Source organism: Gymnoscopelus braueri (assembly GCF_963280865.1).
Source record: "Gymnoscopelus braueri genome assembly, chromosome: 24".
Lineage (NCBI taxonomy): Eukaryota > Metazoa > Chordata > Actinopteri > Myctophiformes > Myctophidae > Gymnoscopelus > Gymnoscopelus braueri.
In genome coordinates, this window is record NC_137626.1 from 22097999 (window position 1) to 22119300 (window position 21302).

The 21302-nt window shown below is 43.1% G+C and overlaps 1 protein-coding gene across 1 annotated transcript; it reads left to right on the forward strand.

Annotated features, from left to right (window-relative positions):
- The first annotated feature begins 7007 nt into the window (after nt 1-7007).
- Nucleotides 7008-19441, forward strand: LOC308080441 (sodium/potassium-transporting ATPase subunit beta-233-like). Its single transcript, XM_080422325.1, has 6 exons — nt 7008-7265; nt 10639-10767; nt 13770-13925; nt 15073-15257; nt 15554-15637; nt 17782-19441. The coding sequence occupies exons 1-6, from the start codon at nt 7175-7177 to the stop codon at nt 18040-18042; spliced, it is 906 nt and encodes a 301-aa protein (XP_080278451.1). The 5' UTR covers nt 7008-7174; the 3' UTR covers nt 18043-19441.
- Nucleotides 19442-21302: the final 1861 nt, after the last annotated feature.

The window sequence follows — 21302 nt, forward strand, 5'->3', positions numbered from 1 at the left end:
CGGTGGGGGTGGGTGGGGAGGGAGGGAGGTAGTTGGGTTTTTTAGACTTGTGTGTGTGCACTCTTTGGCTGTGGTTGTGCTGTGTAACAAGAGCTCATTATCCCTGTGGTGAGAACCGAGGAACAGCAAAGCTCTTGGGGGTGGGTGGGGGGTGTGGACAACAACAACACGGGACACCCACTGCGCTAAAACGGGAACTGGTTCACCCCCGGTCCGGTCTGCCGGCATGAAGGCATTCCGTCACTGAAAGGGAATAGGCCTAAAGATGATTATTGTTGTTGCCGTAATGACTGTTTTGGAGGAAGAGTTTTTTCTTTTTTTCTTCCAGGAATGGCGCGTTGCAAGCTGCCATTTCTGTGAGGGTCCCCATTAAAGAGTGCTGGCTCTAATCGGTGACATCCTACTGTATGGCTCACCCTTGGCAGTCGTGGGGAATTTACAGCTTTACTCTCTGTCTACCCCAGAGAACCCATTGGGAACAAAAGAACAGTTATCACCTTGAAGTATGTTATCCATTGAGTTATATCATCTTGGATTGTCTCCCCGACAACTAATCATTCTACTCTGCCCCAACTTGTTGTTATTCACGAGTATCGACATTGCCCCAGGTCGGCGCCCTATTGTTATTATTGTTATATTGTTAGCACAGTCTGTGGAGCATGTCACACTGACATTTGAATGTGTGAATGGACTCAGAGGTTGTAAACCTGTTGTGCATCGATGTACACAGGATAAATCAGTCATCCCCACACACACAAGAGAGACAGCCTCTGTCATGACAGGTTTTGGTATCTGCCTTTTATCTTGTGTTATTTGTTTCTGGCTCTGTACTACTTTATTACTCCAAGGCATGGCAAGCAGTGTGGTTGCATGGAAATAAACTGTACTTTTGACCCAAAACCTTGGCCGTCGTCTGTCCTACAACTGTGCCTGTTACAAGGATGCATTGGATGGTAAGATGGCAGCCAAGCGGCCTGTCGGAGCAGCACAGCCTGGCCACGAGAACCAGAGAGTGTACTGGCGTCCTGGTGAGGGCAACCCGCCGAGCCGGGCTATGTGTCAGCAGCATCCTGGTGAGGACCAGCCACCATGTGTCCTGGGGAGGACCAGTCAGCAAGCCCAGCTACATGTCCCAGCCATCTGGTTATCGACCTGCCTACCAGTCCGTGTAGGATGGGAACCAGCAGGCCTCCCCAGCAACAGCTGCAGTCGATGGCGGTGCCCACCTGAGGGTGGGGAAGCAGCGTAGTGACCCCCACAGGCAACCACCTGCGGCTCGCGAATCCACCAAGGAGTCACATTCGTGACCCAGCTGCCGAGCCTCCTCCCAGCCCATCCAAGCAGCCTCCTGCAGCAGCCTGAACCCAGAGCAGCCTCTGCCAGCCAGGTCTGCCAGTCCCAGGGTGAGGGTGGAGTTGGCTGTAGGATTCAGCTGGGGTTTCTCCCTGGCTTCAGTTTGGTGTTGGGGGTGGCTGATTTGGCTGATGGCTGATGTCACACCGGCCTGAGTCAAACTAATTGGACTTAGAGCTATAAGTGTGACTGCGCACCTGTTTGTGCATTGAATTAACCGACAGGATAAATCAGTCATCTACACACATTCAGGGAGCGAGATAGCCTCTGTTATGACAGGTGAGGTATTATCTGCCTTTTATCTTTTGTTAATTGTTTCTGTGTGGCCCTGTACTACTTAATTACACCAAGGCATGGCAAGCAGTGTGTGGTCGGGTCGTACGGAAATGAACTTTTGACCCAAAACCTTGGCCGTCGTCTATCCTACAAGTGAGCCTAAATGGATATATAGTGTTTGAAATGAACTCTTCAGTGAACACTTCTAATTATCATAAAACAGTGTCAGGGTGACATAATCCCACCCATGTCCTATTGTATGTTGTTGCTGTTCATTAGATAAAAGGAAAACTCTCGACTTGAGCACTAAGTGTGACTCATTCAAATTTCAAGTGAGGGAGAATTGCAGCCGAAGATTAGGCCAGAGAAGCTTTTAGAGAAGCTTTAGCTGAAAACTCTCCCACTTTTAACCCCCTGGTTAAGATTCGCTTGGAAATGCAATTAAATTATAGCACCCAAGAAGACTGGCAGCTACCCGGTTACACAACAACCGCAGTACTGTTACTGTACTTTGCACCAGCTTGGTTTTACGTTTGTGTGCAGAAATCGGCCTATGCAGCCAATGATCTCTCAGGCTGCATACAGAGTTCAAATGCTTAAAGTGGCCCAGAACACCTCAAGTGTTTGTTTAGTAGAATATCTCAAACCCTGCAGGAACATAATGCCATGTGCTCAGGTGTTATGACCTGTGGTACACTGAACTACTATACCATTATATTACACATGTAACACATTTACAAGGGTTTACATACATACCCTTAATACTGTATACTTACGCACGATTATAGGCTACTTCAGTCAATCAATCAATCAATCAATCAATCAATCAATCAATCAATCACAAATCACACAATCACAACAAACAAATAAATGAATGAACACTAACTTAAAGCCTGCCCCGAATGGACCCTTTTCAAAGCAGACATTATTATGTCATTGATGATAAACTCAACTGAAGGTAAGGTAACGTTAATTTTGGGTTTCATTTAGGTGTTTCTGTGCACCATTATGAAGTTAACTGTACAGTTGCTTGGCTTATTTGACCTCTTAAGCCCTGTGCTCCTGCAGGGAGTATGGGCTATTGACAAAATGTACTAAACTTCACTCAGTTGTTGGCAGTTCTTTCAAGATCTCCCCAGTTGAGCCCACTCCCTGCCTGGACACTCTTCTCCAGCTGTTCCTGGGGCAACGTCTTTGCCTTGTTGGCTTGTTCCTTGGGGGTTACATTTTAGGGCTTGTCAGGTGAGCTTTGTGTCCAATCCAACTCCACTTTCTCTTTTGAATGTGTACGTCCATCCGCAGGCACGGACTGGCACAGAAAATCGGCCCTGGCATTTGTGATCTCCACCGGCCCATAGCGGGGGTCGGCCGCGCGCGGAGCGCCCGGGCGCCGAAGAATTGCGGTTAATTGGCAAAAAATTGCTTGAAAATTTGGTTTTTTGTGACTTTATTTCGGTTTTAATGTTGGCCGCGGCCCCAGACTGCAGTGCCCAGCCCTTCTGGCATCTGCCAGAAGTGCCAGACCGTCCAATCCGGGCCTGCGTCCATGGGATCCTGGCTCGTTCTTTTCCACAAGGTCCACATTGCTTACTTTGTTTCTCCACCAGATGTTTAGTATTCTCCTGAGGCAGGTGTTAAAGAATCTTTGCAGCCTGTTTGTTGTTTGTTTCATTATTCTATAGAGCATCACCTGTTTCACACTGGAGTTAAAGATATGTATTTTGGTATAGATTGAGATGTGTTTTAGCTCCATATCTACCCTGAGCATGTTAAACACCACCCTAGCCTTATTGACCCTGCTTTTTATGTCAGCAGCTGTCTCTCCGGTGGAGTCCACAACACAGCCTATGTATGTGAATGCTTCTACCTCATCTATGAGGGTAGCGTTGCTAGTTTTGTTGTGGATCTTTATCACCGGTGTCTCGCTGTTTGTGAGAGTCTCTCTGTCTTCTCCTGCATTTGTATCTGTGTTTGTCAAAGGAGAAATAGCCATCTGCAAAGTCGAGGTCATCTAGCTGATCCCACAGTGGGAGCAGCTGGATGACCTTGAGATTGCCGAAAGCAATTTGTCCACGGAATCATATTTATTTTCCCCTCAGTAGTTTCCCTCAATAGCTTCCCTCAGGATTGTCAGGAGGAACAGGAATGGTGGAAGTAGACATAACTTGATTGACACCCATCTTGACAAATAATAATTTAATCAGGTAAAACCATTTAATTAAAATTGTACCTTCAGCTGCTTGTACCATGACACGTCAAAATGTCTACTGTGAAAATGGTCCATTACCCAAGCAGTTTGTGAGCAACTTATAGCCTAGAGGCCCTCTTCGGCGAGACGTCTGTGAATTCACTGTACCTATTGAATGACACTCATACTGAAATAAGTAACAAAACAATGATAATAATAGCTTGTGCTCAGTAGAGTGTGATAACAGAATAGAGTGTGATAGCAATGTTTTGGCTTGTGCACGAGTATAAAAAGGCACAGAGCAATGAGAAGGGAGACGATACAGGAATATCATTACAAAGACAAATCTTTGAACAGTGAACAAATCTAAAAGTATTGTGGCATGTTGTCATCACTAGGACATTTTGTTGATTCTGAGTTAGGCCAAATCATATGGAGCCAGAGTGTGCAACTCCTTTTCCTTCTTTTTAAGTTTATTCCCGAAGGGGTTAATGAGTTTATTCCCGAAGGTCAACGCCTCACCAAACCCTTGGTGTGCGTTACTGTTCTTGTTATGTCATCACTAGGACAAACAAAGCGAAGGGCGAATTATTACAGACAGAAAACATGACCTCTGGCCTTCCTTTGGCCTGGCGATAATAAGAAGAAGAAGAAGCAGAGGAAGAACAAGATAAAAATGCTAACAAAAGATAACAATAAAGAGATCAAACAGCAAAATCAAAATGACAGCAGTCTCGCTGCTGCCAGCAGAACAACGGTGTGAAATAGTGATGGGTGTCAGTTACATGTGGATCATCAGGTCCGCCTAAATATGGATTAGGCAGCTGTTATATTCTATAGGTCATGTTCCGGCCATCATCAACTCTCACAATCCGTGCCAGTTAAGTTTCCTGACACTAGTTAAAGCTTCTTACCATTGTACATGGCTATAAATACGGCCAGGAGGGATTCGGGACTTCCATGATAATAACATGTCATGCTGAGCCCCAAATATTTATCACACAATAAAGTCTGTCAATCTTCCCAACTGTTCGCCGCCTATTCTACAGCAGTGGTTCTCAAAGTGGGGTCCAGGGACCCCCAGGGGTCCTTGGGGGGGGGGGGGGGGGGGGGGGGGGTTCCGGTGAGTCCCCAGCCAAATTAGTTAATATAGCATCAAAATCAGTTTATCCACTTTAACTCTATTTTTTGCTTTGGCTATTCAAAAACAGCAGATCCACAAGCTCACAACGCCACACATCATGACGCATTGAGCTTGTAGATCTGCTAGTTTTGAAAATCTTCTAGATTTCTAGGGGGTCCTCAGAGTTATTTAACCACTTGAACCTATAGCATCACTATTCTGGCGGGAACGTTCTCCAAAAATAGCAGATCTAACAAGCTAATCAAGAGATATGGTGTGTGTGTGTGGGTGGGGGGGGGGTGAGCAGACCAAGTATTGAGGGTTTAACTGGTGGTATCAAAACATGAATTTGCATAACATTGATGATAGTGCTGTCAAACAAGCAACAATGAAATCTATGGAAAATGTTTAATATTAATATATTTACCCCTGTTCTACAGCATTAGCTGGGGAATGTAATTTAGCCCATTGAAACCGGGAAAGTATGTCATTTTATGATTTTTGCGGTGGCTATTAAAAAATAGCAGATATACAAGCTCACAGCGCGTCACTGCGAGCTTATACATATGCTATTTTTTTTTATTTTTTTTTTAAATCTTGGAAAGCCTGACAACTACTGATGTAGAAGGTATTTGTAGAATCGGCTTCAGGTCTTACTTCTGTAAACCTGTGATGTGACAATAACGCTGATTCTGAATGGGTTAATCACCTGTTGTTCATCGTCCAAGATCATGTGGTAATATATTGGGGATTATTAGTCTGCAGGTATACACGCAGCCGAGTCAAAAGGAGTAGCCTACAGCTGGCAGGGATAGTTAGGGGGTTAACCATCTAGCAAGATTTCAATCTACATTACACATTACTGCTGTGGGTAGTCTCAGACTGTGTTTGTTGTAAAAATATTGTCCCCTATAGGAGTCTTTATTCATGTTTTCACACACACGCGCACACACACACACACACACACACACACACACACACACACACACACACACACACACACACACACACACACACACACACACACACACACACACACCACACCACACCACACCACACCACACCACACCACACACACTCACACACGACACACGACACACGACACACCACACAACCCCCCCCCACACACACACACACACACACACACACACACACACACACACACACACACACACACACACACACACACACACACACACACACACACACACACACACACACACACACACACACAAGCCCAAGGGTGCAGTGATGTCATGAGCGAAGCCAGCTCTCTCCTTCAAGGTGCAGTCTGCATCCCATAGCTCGAAGGGTGGGTCACACAACACAGTACTGATTGGCTTGCTGTCAGTCATGGTTGCTGTCTGTCAGGTAAACCGCTGATGAGAGTTTTATTACAGTTTTTAAAATTTTAGGTCTATAATATATGTGGGGCAGCGGGGGGGGGGGTTATCAAACTCCAGAGAGAGAGAGAGAGAGAAAGGGAGAGAGAGGGGGAGGGGGAGAGAGATAGTGCTAGGCTATGTGTGCACTTGTGAAAAACTAAGTTAAAGTTGGACTGTAATAAATAACCTTATTGTCATTATAATTACTGTCCACAGATTAGACCTAAGTTATTACACATTTAGAAAACTTGACATGTTCAATGTGTTTATAGCCTACAATAATTCGGTTTTTTTTCTTTTACAATGCTGTAGTGTCAACGGTTGCTTGACAACCAACTAACTAACCAACCAATCATGGCGCGCCCGGCTCTTCTCTCCGGGCTATGGGGTCCGGGGTTTTTCACTTATGATAGTTGACGCAGAAGCGGCTCGCTTTGTTATTGGCCGTGAAACCGCTCCGCCCCTCCCACTAGGTAACCGAAGCCCGGTGTCTACTTCGTCGTGCGACGGTGGAGAATAAGTCGATGTACAAGCCCACGTCGCGTCGCGGAGGTGACGCGACGTGGGCTTGTGGATCGGCTTTATTTTTGGAGCGAGGCACCGTGGAGTTTTTTTGGGGGGCGGAGTCGCGAGGAGCCACAGCATCATATATTGGAGCGGTTTGCAACGGCTCCGGCTGGGTTACATCTCCGTCGGGGTGCTTCGGGTTAGTTTGTCTGTTGGGTGCTCCAGAAAAAACACACAGAAAGAAAGAAAGAAGGGGACCTGAGAACGGGAACAAAAAAAAGAAGTAAAGCACCTCTAAAGAAGGGGGAATAATAACACTAATTTAGCTTAATTAATTAAAAGATGCCTTCCAATAAAGACGACGAGGGATGGAAGGGTTTCGTGTGGAATTCGGAGAAAGGAGAGTTCCTCGGACGTACCGGTTCAAGTTGGTGTAAGTATTGTTATAAAGATGTTATTTTTTTTTTTTTAAGACAATGGACATTTTATTTAAACCACGCAAACTGAGGAGTTTAATTGGTGGTTGGTGCGGTGGCACGTTCATAATTCATTAACCCATTGATACCTGGAACGCATCTGTGTCACTTTAGATGTATTTTGGCTATTCAAAAATAGCAGATATACAAGCTCATAGCGCGGCACCGAGTGCCGCGCTACGATCTTGAAAAAATATTTTTTATATTTTTTTCAAAAAACTGTTAGGATTTAGATTTTTTTTTTAAAGAATCGCCTCAGGCCTTAGGTTAATCATGATGATAATAACGCGGAGGGAGGATGAAAGCACGCGTGTTGGCTTGAGATGAGATGAGGTTGAGAAGTAGCGCGCCTCCTCCTCCGTTTCATTCTGAGAGACACCTGTTTGATTTGACTTTGCTGCATTTCGTGATCGGTTGGTGGTTCGATCGTGGGGACTGTGTGTTCAGATTGCACATTATCTGCCACCAGTGGCAGTGGGGTGCTGCTATCATCTTTCTTTTTTTTTTTACAATCGTGTAGTACAAACAATGGGTGCTATTCCAGATTGTTTTTGGATTTCTTTTGACAATCTTATAGCACGAACAATGGGTGCTATTACAAGTCTCACGCTGTATGATGCGTCTTCTATGACACATCATGGACCATTATTTTATATAATAATGTCGCTGCCCTTGGAACCACCACGTATAGCCTCTTCTTAACCGCACAGACAAATGTCGGTGTTTGTTTTTTTTGTATCAGCTATTGTGTATTTTTTTTTAAACAAACACAGTGATATAACTGCCAAGGTCATCGTTGAAAAAGGGTTGTGTGTGTGTGTGTGTGTGTCTAGTGATTGTAAATGCAGCGTGCATAGACAGTGCGCATGCATGGGTGCTGCTGATGAACTGCGGCACGCACAGACAGAGAGGAGAGGACATGATGTTGTCATGTTATCATTATCATTCATTATGATTACCATTATCATAACATGACGCCGAAACAGAAAGTTATGTCCGTTTCAATCACATTATGATGGCTGGTGAGGCAATCAAAGGGTTAAAAATGCATCAAAGTCCAAGGTGAGTCAAGGTGATTGAGGGGCCCTGCTGCTTGGAAATGGAGAGAGCTTCTCTTGTGTGTGTGTGTGTGTGTGTGTGTGTGTGTGTGTGTGTGTGTGTCTCTTCTTTGGTTTCTCTGCTGCTGTGATCAGATGTCAGCTGCTGCAGAATTGATTAACTTGTATAGGCTATAACATATCTCTGGTTTCCTCCACCGACGCCATCCATCCATCCTCCTTTCCACGTCCCAATGTCACACAGGCCACAAAAACACTGGGAATTTTGTGTCGCTGTGTAATGAGACTGAATGAATGAATGAATGAAAGCGATTTAGAGCCTAAATCGATGGTTAGACTTGGATGTATTAACAAGGCACTGATTGGGACTTAAGCCTAGAGTCAGTCAACTAAAACTTGTGTGGAACTTTTGGGTTTTGTCCTTCCTAGGTCAGCATGAAAAATGCTGATGCGTTGGGTAAAGTCATGCCATGCGCAATGATGTGCGCACTGGTGCCCAGGGGACAGGTAGTCTGCAGTAGTGCAGACTTACCCAGCTGGATTTCAGAGTTTTATCGTATTACCTGAATGCATTTGCCTTTTTTAGTACAGGACAACAAACAAATGCAATGCCTGGAAAAGCAAACAATTAATTTCTAATCAATGGCACTGACAGGAAAGTTGAGCATGACATTGGGCATGACTGATCCAAATGTGTCTACTATAAGGCAAAGAAACATGATGGGTTTATTTTTATTTTTTATAATATAGCCTTGCATCTGACCACTCCCAGGTCCTAAATTATGAATTGTCCAGTGAAAGTAACTTAAAACTGCTGTGCATATTTGACCCTTTGACATTGCCCTGTGCAGCAGACAACATACAGTAGCTCGATTACGTCTGAGGTCTTAACTTGAGGTCTATACAGAATTGTATTGTATGTCCTCGAGTGTTTTTTTTTTTTTTTTTTTAAGAATGACAGTAGTGCCCTGGATACTCGGATGTGGAATTATAATTGCTGGTGCACGTTTTCACTGTCTCATCCCTGCCAAGCTGAAAAAACAATGGCTGCCACTGTTGGGTGATTTGAATGTGAAAGCTAGCTCTGTAGTTACCCCCCTCCGTAGTGGAGACACAAGCCCCACTGTTTGCATCCATTTTGCCTGTAAATGATCCTTAAGCCTGGACTGGCTAGTTGCCAGCTCACTTCATGTCAAGGAGACTTCGGAACTACTTCACTCTACCTGGGTTAATTAATAGAAATGACCAGTATGCCTTTAACTGGCAATATGTTGCTGCTTTGATGGTGAGCATGATTTTGGTAGGTTAATTTCAAATTAGTTTTTCCACCTGTGGTATGTACATTTAGGTAGGCTTACTCTTGGAAAAATAGTCATTGACTGTAACTGACATGATCCTTTAACCACTTTCAAATTGGCGCAATGGCGTCCCTTTTTTGGGCATGTCATGAATAGCAGATCATCAAGTTTGCGACATATTGTGAGCTTGTAGATCTGCTATTTCTGTTATTTTTGTGCAACACCATTGTATGATGAAATATAACAGGGCTTAAGTGGTTAAACTAATGGAAAGTAATTAAATGGATAAAAAATTCATGTCATGTCTTGTAAGACTGCAATCTCAGGGGGGGAGATGGTTTGCGTGATACATTCTTTACTATGTCTTTACAAATCTGGGGTACTTGAATGGCATTGGGTCGTGTTTGTCAAACCAGATATGCTGCTACAGAGGTTGTGCAAGGCGGGTGCTTTATCAGTAATGCTGCTGTTGCACAATAGGAATGTATGCCTTGTAAACTTTAACTTAACTTCCCTGTGAGTGTGCCGTTGATGAGTGTGTGTGTGTGTAACTCATCATCAGTCACTACTGCAGCAAGCAACAGTAGTCTTGTGTAGCCACTAGCCACAGATCTCCACCTACTGGTACGTCTGATATCTAAATGAAGTGAATGTGCTAAGACTGGGTGAAAACATTTTTTTTATTTAAATGACAGCGTCACAAAACCAGCGCAAACACTTTAGGGCGGTCATTCATATGGTAAGGTATCTGGATTGGTTTTCATAACAGAGGGCATATGCGTCGCGAGGCTATAGCAACAATGGCAAAACGAGATCCATAGATGCTGCATGTTGCAGAAATGTATGCGCTCCTTTGCGTGGTCATTAATGGTGGTGTTTGGTGCTGCTAGGCCACTTTCCCATCTTCTTGTTTTTGTCATTCGCCACCAAGTGTTAATGACACATCCTTAACGTCCTCCTTTCTTCCTTTGCAGTTAAGATTCTAGTTTTCTACCTGATCTTCTATGGATGCCTGGCTGGAATATTCGTCGGCACCATCCAGGCCTTGCTGCTTACCCTGAGCAATTACAAACCCACTTGGCAAGACAGAGTCTCACCACCAGGTAATGAATACACACACATACACAGCCTCTGTTGTTTGTCATTTAAACATTGGACATTTGTGTTTGCATTGAGTGGATTTCTTTCCTGTACAGTTCTGCATCAAAAAACCACGCCCCCAATTAAGAGCAAAAAGTGACACCCCCGCTTTCAATATAACGTTAGACCACTTGACATTAATGTCATTTTTAGTACTTTTGAACTGACAATAGTTGGCTTAAGTCCTCGCGGGCCCCAAGATGTTTAGAATGATAAACCTACTAAAGGGTCACCTGTATCGGTGTTGTGGGCCATATCTGCATCTTGACTTGTTTCAGCACTTGCATTCAGCACTGCTGCCCCTGTGTGTACACTGTTGCTATGCTTTTACCCTAGGCAGGGCCAGTGGGGCTTGTCAGATGCAAGCTAGCATGTATAATGTATAGCAGGGTCAGCGGGGTCACTGTTTATGACTCCGCAACAACTGAATCATCAGCTGGAGATGACACGATCTGGAGTGTTGGCTGTGGCAAATGCAATTTATTCGTAGAGGAAATCGATTCGGGCGAACAATGTATGCAAGCCTTGGCTGTCTTTTTTTTCTAGGCCAAGCTTTGCCAACTTCTACAAGTATGTTTGCCTTACAAGAGCAAAGGGAGGGGGTTGGTTAAACACAATCTTATTGAATTTCACACTTAAACAGTCTAAAGCAAGTTGCACAGCGAGATAGGAGTGGAATTCACACAAACACCGGCATAGGCCACAGTGTTCATGTGAGGCCATACAAACAGAGGCCCCTCACAAGATGATCTGTTCCGATTATCAGCTGATTTCCTATTCAACGCCCATATTCTACGTGAAAGCGTTAATTGACATAATTGACCATATTCACACGGCAGCCATTTTGGAACTTGGAAAGGGTTTCCCACCACATGAGCCCCGTTCTGGGCATGTCATAATAGGTGAACATTTGGCGAAAATGGCCAATCTACGTACAAGCTCACAACGTGTCACGCTTGACACAGTTTGGGGGCTGTGAGAGAGGTTTGAATGGCTGTGAGGTCAATGGGGTGTTGGCTACCATATACACAAGGCGTACTGTTCCGAAATAGTTTTGATTGCAATTATTGAAGTCTCTTCAAATGTTGGTTGCTTTGTTTGTTTAAGATAAGCCTTTATTAATCCCTGGAGGGAAATTCTGGTGTCATAGATGCAAAAGCAGTAAGGAGAACAAATATAAGAATGGATAGGTGTACAGTTTAGGTGCAGTCAATGACATGTCATGATGATTTCATAGATAGAATATCGCATGAGTGAGTATGTTGATGGGAATCGGCAAGGCTAGATTATTACGTAATTTACCAAAAATACAACCCTTCGCTAATGGGCTTTTAGATAATACCTCACATTGCCTTTGTGAGTTACTTCCCCTTTTTCAGACTGTGTGATCACAACGAATGCATTGGATGACACATTGGAGGGTGAAGAATGCACTTCATTGGTTGGTTGATGGGAAATCAGCTTGCACTTAATTGGTTGGTTATGGGAAATCAGCTTGCATACGATATGTTTTGCTGAACCCTTTCAGATGTGTCATATTTTCGGCTGAAAGGTTAACAACCTAAACCCTCTATACGTGGCAAACTAAGGCTAAGTTGACCGGGGGTCAGCTCTGTGGTTGGTCCGCTTTTTTTTTCTTTTTCTCCCACCCAAATCTACAAGCTCACAACATGCATTGCATGGCGATCATCTATTTTCGGTGAATGTTCCCCCCCAGAATGGGGATGCGAGGGTCCAAGTGGTTAAACCTTTGGTTACAGGCTGATTAAGATTGGTTGTACAGTGTTTTTTAAGCCTGTAACTCTTTGGGCTTCCAGTAACCTCGGTCCGTTAAACAGTTGTGACTTGCTTCAGGAAACATCAAAGTCCTGATAAGCCCCCCCCCCCCCCACACACACACGTTCCTTTCGAAGTAGACAATGGGAGTGAACAACACTTATCCTCACTCGTCATTCCCCGTGAGAGAACCACGTTAAAGTCCTTTTTTTATTTTTTTATTTAAAGTTTCCTGTGTTTCCCGTTATGAACCCTGAGTGACCTGTGAATGGGGCGGGGTCAAGGCAGGGTGTGTGCCTGATGGGGGCCATAGACAAGGAAGTAAGGGGGGCAGGGTGTGCTGTTGTTGTTCTGTGGATATCTTTATTCTTTGACCGCATGAACCCTGGCGTCCCTATTCTGGGGGGCAAACATTCGCTGAACATAATAGATCGCAACACGTTGTGTAGCTTGTCGATCGGCTATTTTCGTCAAAGAGATTTGGTGTTGAGGGGAAAAGGGGATTGGACCTAATGAGTGCATTACTACCATCAGTATCATCTACCCTCTTTTTAGCAGGTCATTAAATGCATCTGTTGGATGGCAGGTATTGTTTTGCTTTTTGTATTGATAAAGGTTTGCTATTTTGATACTAGTATGTACCGTTCCCGCAACTGTGAATAAATGTTCTTTTGCATTTAAAGCCAGCCACTGTCTGTCCACGTAAACTGAACACCTACCTTTAGGGAAGTAAAGTGAATAGATTACACCTAAGGTCTCCCACCCTGTAAGTGGTGTAGTCACTGTATAACACAAGAGGAGTGCAGTGCCCCTCATCTGGGTTACAATTGGCATGGCCCTGGGGGACCCCAGTCAACTAAGGTTGAAGTGGTTAAGGATTGTGTGGACCTTCTGATGTGGGGGGAGCATTTGTGAGTTCTCGCCTGTGCCAGCTAAGGGTCTTTTTAAAACCACCATTGTCATGTTAGCAGGGGAGGGGGGGGCTCAATCTGCATCTGAAAATCCAAAGCGCCCTCCTACTGCGACCATAATGCATTGTGATTTCTTTATTGTGATTTCTTTTTTGAGTGCAAATTTGCTTGAGATCCATCAAGTGAAATGGTAAAACAGTAAAACTGCCAGTGTTGGTTGTGTTGTGCTGAAACTAATTGCACCCCCCATGTCCCCCCCATGACTATTGTACTTGCAGGCCTTTCACACACCCCACGCTCTGAGAAAAATGAACTTGCCTTCAACGTCAACGATCTGGAGACCTACATACCTCATGCCAAGGCCTTGAGGGAGTTCCTGAGCAAGTACGACGAGGAAGCGCAAAGGGACCAGATGAAGTTCGAAGACTGTGGAGGTATATAGAATATAGATACTGTGTACTGTGTGTGTGTCAATAGCGTGGCAGATTGCAATTTTGGCACGCAAAAGGGATGGATGGCCGGACACAGGTCCTGATCGCCCCCGGTTCACTGCCGTGGCGTGAAAAAACAAATCATGACATAAAATTTAAGCATGTATAGCTTGCTGCTTATCAGAAATAGACATTCTAAAATAAAACTTAAAGATCATTTAAGAATATATTTTTGTGAACGGATGACAGCTTCCGTTCTTGGATTTTGGGAGGTGTAGTTCTAGACTATATAGCATTCTATATTGTGTTCATTCAGATTGTGGAATAGTTGTCTGGCTACGCGAGACTATAGTTACAAACTTTCAATGGATAACATGTGTACAAACTTACAAGGGATGATATACATAGAAATGTTCAATGGATAGCATAGCTATTCAATTACGTACACACTTTCAAGGGTTGATTAAAAAATGGCAGTATATCTTACCCAAGATCTCGGTATGCCTTATCCAAGATCACACACCAATCTCAGAGGGGGGGACACACCAGCATATTGATATAGGACAATACTAATTAAGGCCCATTACTCCTTTTACATACAAAAACAAATATGTCCATTTCAAACGATGTAACTATCACTGAGCACATACTTTCATGTATCCCAGTGTTTCCCAACCTTGGGTTTGGAGGGGGGACATGAGGCCATGTCTGTTAAAGGGTACCAAATTGTAAACGTGTTGCAGGAAATCATAACTTATTTCAACCACTGTCTGCCTGTATGTTTTCAATGTGATATCAGTCCAACTTGTCATACAGAATCTATCATCCTTTAACTTTAACATCTAACATCATTGTGAAGCACAATAATAACATTGTTAGAAAATGTAACCACTTTCAACCTTGGCATACGTATTTTGGGCATGTCATCATTTCTTTCAAAAATGTTCCAAAACTTAAAAAAAAAACAGCTAAAATATCAGATCTACAACCTCACGAAGCTTTGCAATATGAGTCAAAAGCTTTCTTCCGTATCTGTAAGCTTTCAGAAAACGAATACAGGAACCGGTCAGAAAACGTGTCTGTATCCATACGTGTACTTAATGTTTAGTATAAATGAACCTTTTCTGACCTTGTTCTTCTCATCCTTCAGATGAGCCTGGAGATTACAAGCACAGGGGGGACATGGACAGTGACATTGGCGTCAGGAGGGCCTGCCGTTTCAACAGGAACCTGCTGGGGCCCTGCTCAGGCCTAGAAGACCGTGAGTACGGCTTCAAGGAAGGCAAACCCTGCTTCATTGTCAAGCTCAACAGGATTGTCAACTTCCAGCCAAAGGTGAGTTCTTAAACCTCAAGTTCTCCCAACTACTGATGGTGACTGAATTAGAGTGCAAAAGTAGACTCCATTTGGTGATAACTGATTTGATATTGATCATTAAAAAACGGTTGATATTGGAATCCATTCAGCCAGGGACAGTACTTGTTAAATGTCACACTATACTGTACAGCCAGGATTAATCATCTTGTTAGAATGCGATTTCATACCAGAGCCATGTCCTATGCTGTAAATAATTGGCGGAAAACCAAGAATAGAAATGAGTGGGGCCTAACCTTGAAATGTTTCATCTTCAGCCTCCTTCCAACAATGCAAGCATTCCTGAGGACGCTCATTTCAAGGTGCAGCCCAACGTCATCCCCATCTTCTGCCAACACAAGGTATGTGGGTAGCCTGTTCCTTTCAGCTGGGACCATTATGTAGGCCTTTTTAGTAGGTTTTTAATGATACATGTATTCGACTCGTATTGAGCTGTTGGTACAAGGTTTTCGGTTCGGCACGCACTACGAACCGAACAATATGCTCAACCAGAACCTTTGAAAGAGAGTTGTGTCAATGGCTGTGATCACAAATCGGCCTAAACGACGCAACCAACAGGCGAGAGTTGCCTGCCCCTCCCACCCCCATAAGATACACACACTACTCCAGTGAGTCACGCCATTTGCTAATGTCATACAGAGAGACCACCAGGTCTGGTGTTCCCTGTGAATTATTAGTGCGATGGCAAAACACTGGTGGATAAAATGACAACGGTATGTTGTGCATTTGCTCAAACATCCCTCAGTGTGTCCAACACGCACGCACGCACGCACATGTGGCGCAACACATGCTAAAAACAGCATTTATAAATCACCACGGCAATTGGTACATTTATTGCCCCAGATATGACGCACTATTCTGTATTGCAAAACGCAGGCCTTGAACATGCTTATTTGCTTAAAGAGCTGGTGCCATGTTTTTGCACTTTTTCTGTTTTTCATGTCTATGAGGTTGATAGAACTTCATTAAGCCCCCCGGTGGTGGTTTTATGGTGTTTTATGTCTTCTCTGACTATTTGGAGTTTCTTCCTGGAGGCTGAAACCTTGAGGGTCAAATGTGCCAATAGAGAAACAGCGCTTTAGTGACATAGTAAAAACATACCCCCCCCCCCTCATTATCATAACACAACAGGTGTGGGCATGAGGAGGAGGAGGGACTAGGACAGGTGGGTGGTGCTAAGGTGGTGGAGGAGGTGCTAAGGTGAGAACCAGGTATACTTAATGAACTGGAGGCGTGTCCACATAAAAACATAATTTTAACAATTTCTGTACACTTTTTTGAAAAAAATCTTCCTCCTAGTATAACCATAATACCTGATGATTATGTTTTAGGGGGGGGGGGATCACTGAAAATCACGGCACCCGTCTTTAATGTAATTAAACACTGTAACACTATTCCGTCATGAGCCCATTAAAAAATGTAATTGTTTGTTTTGTTGTTTATAGCTACTAGACTATGCCTACTACTACATAATTCTTTTTATGAAGAGCTGTTGTTTTATTTGCTGCTGCGAAGTTAAACAGAACGCTCAGGGTACGGTATGGGTCAACAAGTTTGCACGTTTGTACCGTTTGAAGTGTTTTGACTACAATGAGCTGCACAATTGCATGCTTGTACAGTTTAATTCTCTTATGTAGATGATTGCAGTGTTATATCTTCTATTTCTATTGCATTTGGAACGTAAAAATTCACCAACTTTCATGCGTGTCTTCTTCTGGCTAATTCCTGTATGGATTCGCAACAGATTCGTTTCTATCTATTCCAACTTTCATGTTTGTACGGTTTCATTTTCTTTTCCCGTTTAAATTTGTTCTGTGCAACTTTCCTTATCTTATTTTTATTGCATTTTGAATGTAACATTAAGATGTAATAAAAGAAGGACTCTCCAACTTGCTTGATTTCTTGTTAGAAATGTAATAAGAAACACACTTAACGGAAAGTCATTCAGATTACAGGAGACCTTTTTATTACACATGCACATAGAGGTTTGGGTTGTTTAATTACCTTGCCATGATTTTGGAAAGATATCTTCAATAGTTTCGCTGATTAAAATGTATAATTACTCCCCATTGACTTACATTGCATGGTGGAACGGGTCTCAAGCACATAAACAACTGCAAACAAATTGGATTCATGTAATAAGTTATCAATTGTAATTACTTAAATATTTAGAAAGTTGACCTTTGTGTGTTTCTGTCTGTGTGGTTATTCTGAGTGTGGTTTTGTTGTGAATTGAACCTCTTGCAAGTGTTCTGCTAGTCAGTACTGACATGGTGAAGACCAGATAAAGGCTGGCTGTTAAGCACTTCCATTTACAGCTTATCCTGTCAACGCAGCCCTTGTGCAAATGTTCATGTATTTAAGTGAAGGGCTCACCAGAGAAAGCTGTGAGATGGAGGGTAACATTGATGAATGTTTGTTCTACAGTATGAACGTATTCCATCTTTAAATTGCAAAGTAATTATTGTTTTTCTGCTCCCGGCAGAGAGAGGAGGACATTGGGAAGTTGGGAAAGATCGAATACTACGGCATCGGCGATGGCTTCCCCATGCAGTATTACCCCTACTACGGCAAGCTCCTGCACCCCCAGTACCTGCAGCCTTTGGTGGCCATCCAATTCACCAACCTCACCTTGAACCAGGACATACGCATCGAGTGCAAAGTCTATGGGGACAACATTCACTACAACGAAAAGGACCGCTACATGGGACGCTTTGACATTAAGATCCATATCGGCACTGTATGACCAACGTCGGCACTATAGCACTTTCTCTGCCCCCATCCCCCCCCCCCCATCCCTCCCTCCCTCGCTCCCTCCACCGCCTCCTCCACCACCTTCCTCTTGGTGACCCTTTAACCGCGACGCGATTACAAGAGGTAACGAAACGTAACGTAGGAGATGTTTTAAAACAAACCGACAAATAACAAAGGAATGCAGGGGGAGGGAGACGATAGCTATATAAGTTAAATCACGACTAGTCTTGAATAAATGAAAAAAATAAAATATATATAAAAATCTCATTGCAGGACCGATACTTAAAATCTGTCTGCTTTCAGTACCTAGCTTCTCTGCTTCTGTCTAGCGTTAGGTGTAATTTACAGGAAGAGTAGCAATAGCGTAATGAAAAAAATATTTATTCTACTGTAAATGAGAAAATTCCACGAGCCATGGGACATTGTTCATTCATGACTGTAAATTGTAATTCCACCACGGATGTGTAGCGAGCAGTGTTCCTTGTTCCTTTCCGTAGATTTGCTGCCTAGTGTGGTTTCGGTATAAACGTTTTGGAGTGTACAGTGCAGTAGTCGCAAATATGTTTTCGTCCTTTTCCAAGCCATGTCGTAACCTGTTTTTCTTATGTGAGCAAGCTTCAGCAGTCACAGATGTGTATATACGTATATATATTAATGTATACATAATGATTGAAAAAATATTTTGACACGGTACGTTCTGATCTCTTCTGATCTGTGAGAGAAAAAGGCTGCACTCCAGGGAACTTTTTTTTTCCGTCTTTTAAGTCTAATCACGGGAGATATTTTTACTTTGTTTTTCTTTTTTACTTTTCTTTTTCTTTTCTCTTCTAAATCACTTAATGTGGGGTAGGGGATTTTATTACACTGTGTTTCATGCTTTTAACCTTTTTGATTTTTATCTTTTATTCTTCTTTTTTTCTTTTTCTTGAATGTAGAGTTTGTGTGTCGGGTCCGTTAGACACTCAAGCCCCTTTAAAAGCTAAAAAGTGGCAGCGGTGCTAGCGAACTGCTTTTTAAAGAAACCTAAAGTGAAATGATTGTCATTTTTTTGATGGATGCATCACGGCATTGTGGTGTGACTTTCTGATGAATGTTTTTAGCCATTTAACATGGTGGAAGAATTTTATATTTATGCAGTTGTACATTTTTTTTCTTTGCAGAAAAGTGTAATGTATAAATACAATACCAAAGTCACTGGGCCGGGGGTTGAGGAGAAGCTGTTTGTCAGAAGCAATCAATGCAGTACTCCGTGTTTTTAGGATCTTTCGTCGATGTTAAGTGCTAAAGTCAATGTCTAACATCAGTCAAGTTTTCAGGAGTTCATCCACTCTTGTCATTTATTTAATCAGTAAGAAACAAACTGAAATAAAATGAAGAAAATTAAAGGAAAAGTAATCCTGTGCATTTATTTAATTTTTTACCTATGCTCATGTGTAAGAGTAGGGACAACTGACAACCCATTATTACGGGGAAGAAAACGACAAATACATCCTTGTAAAATGCTCACTAGACCACAGTTGGTTCTGACCTCGCTTTGTGATTGGCTGAGAGGCATTTTAACCCATAAGACCTGAGGCCGAATCTACAAATGTCAGCACTCCCTTTCATCAGTTTAGGATCTTGTTTTATTTAATATCTTATCGCCCCCAGCAGCAGCTCATAAACCGGACGTTTCGGCCCACAGGCCTTCCTCAGCGTGCGGAAGGCCTGTGAGCCGAAACGTCTGATTTATGAGCTTTATGTCCGGTTTATGGGGGCGATAAGAGTCGACCTTAAATAAAACAAGATCCTCAACGGCTGAAAGTGAGTGCTGGTATTCTTTTCAAATAAACTGTTTCTGCCTGAACCGTGCACCCGATACTTTTGTCCTTCGAACTACTCGTCTGATGAGTGCTTGCTGCTTTCTTTTTCACGATTCTACAAATGCCTTCTAAGTCAATAGTTCTCACTTTCAAGATTTTTCAAAAGTGTTAAAAAGCAGATGTACAAGCTCACAGTGCGGCACGAATTGACGCGCTGTGAGCCTGTGAGCTTGTATTTTTGAATAGCCAACGCTAAAAAATCTAAAATGAGACTAGATGCTTTCCCGGTTTTAATGGGTTAATAAGATCTAATATCTCCTAGCACACTGGGCGCATCTACCTTGTTTGTCTGCCACCTAGTAACGACCACCTGTGGTTTTAAAGCCTCTTTTTCACTTTCTAATCATAAACGTTACTGATGAAACTGGTAGAATTGCAATAATACACTTATGGTCATCGGTGGAGCTATAAATATGGTGATATTGACGCTTGTGTGCAGCTGATTTATGACAATCAACCAAAGGCCTCGTGCCTACGACTGCAGCACACCAGTGCCAATAGCTAGCTCCTTGTACATTATTGATTAACCCATGAACCCTAGCATCCCTAATCTGAGACATTTGGAAAGGGGGAAAAAAAGGAGGCGGCCTAGTATAGACCCCTGGGGGGCTCCGGTCAACGGAGTATACTGTAGGGTTTAAGTGGTTAAGTTTGGGATTTGCGTTTCACATTAAGAGGGTGTACCCATAATGCTAGTAAATGATATACAACCAACAATACCATTGTTGGTGGTTTTTGTGTTCCTTTGAAGCAATAATACACCCAGATCATGCTATGCTACAAGATCTTGACAGTGGTGTGCTGGTGCAGCCGCCAGCCCAGTGTTGCAGATCAGTGCACCACTGCCAGTGTATCACACAGTATGACACGAACTTGAGTGTATCATAGTGATTACAGTTGTATTATCAATATTTAAAATTGGATGTCAAGACAACTGATGAGCACGCTCAGGGGTGTAAGTGGGATAACCCTTTGATTTGGGATATTGGGTGCATTGCCATCAAACATTAAATGAAAACAATTTAGTTCAAAGCCAATAGATTTAAGTATTCCTATTAAGGTGACTAAGGTTGGAATGACAGTTTTATAGATAAGTGGTCTGTGGTCTCAGGAGATATTGGCACTCAGCCGGTTAAAACACGAGGCCGCAACTAACTGTGGTGCAATGGGAGAATCGTACAATGATCCAATTTCATCATTCAATAAAAATGCAGCCGTTTAATTCTGGAAGACAATATTACAATGACACCATTGACTCTGTAAATGTCCACTGTGGTGGCTGCTAACTGTTGCCCCAGAGGGATGAATTATATGTCTGAGGAGGAATGCTTCATAAAAATACAAAAAAGGATGGTTGTGCAGTTATGGTTATGTCGATATCTTGTGTAAA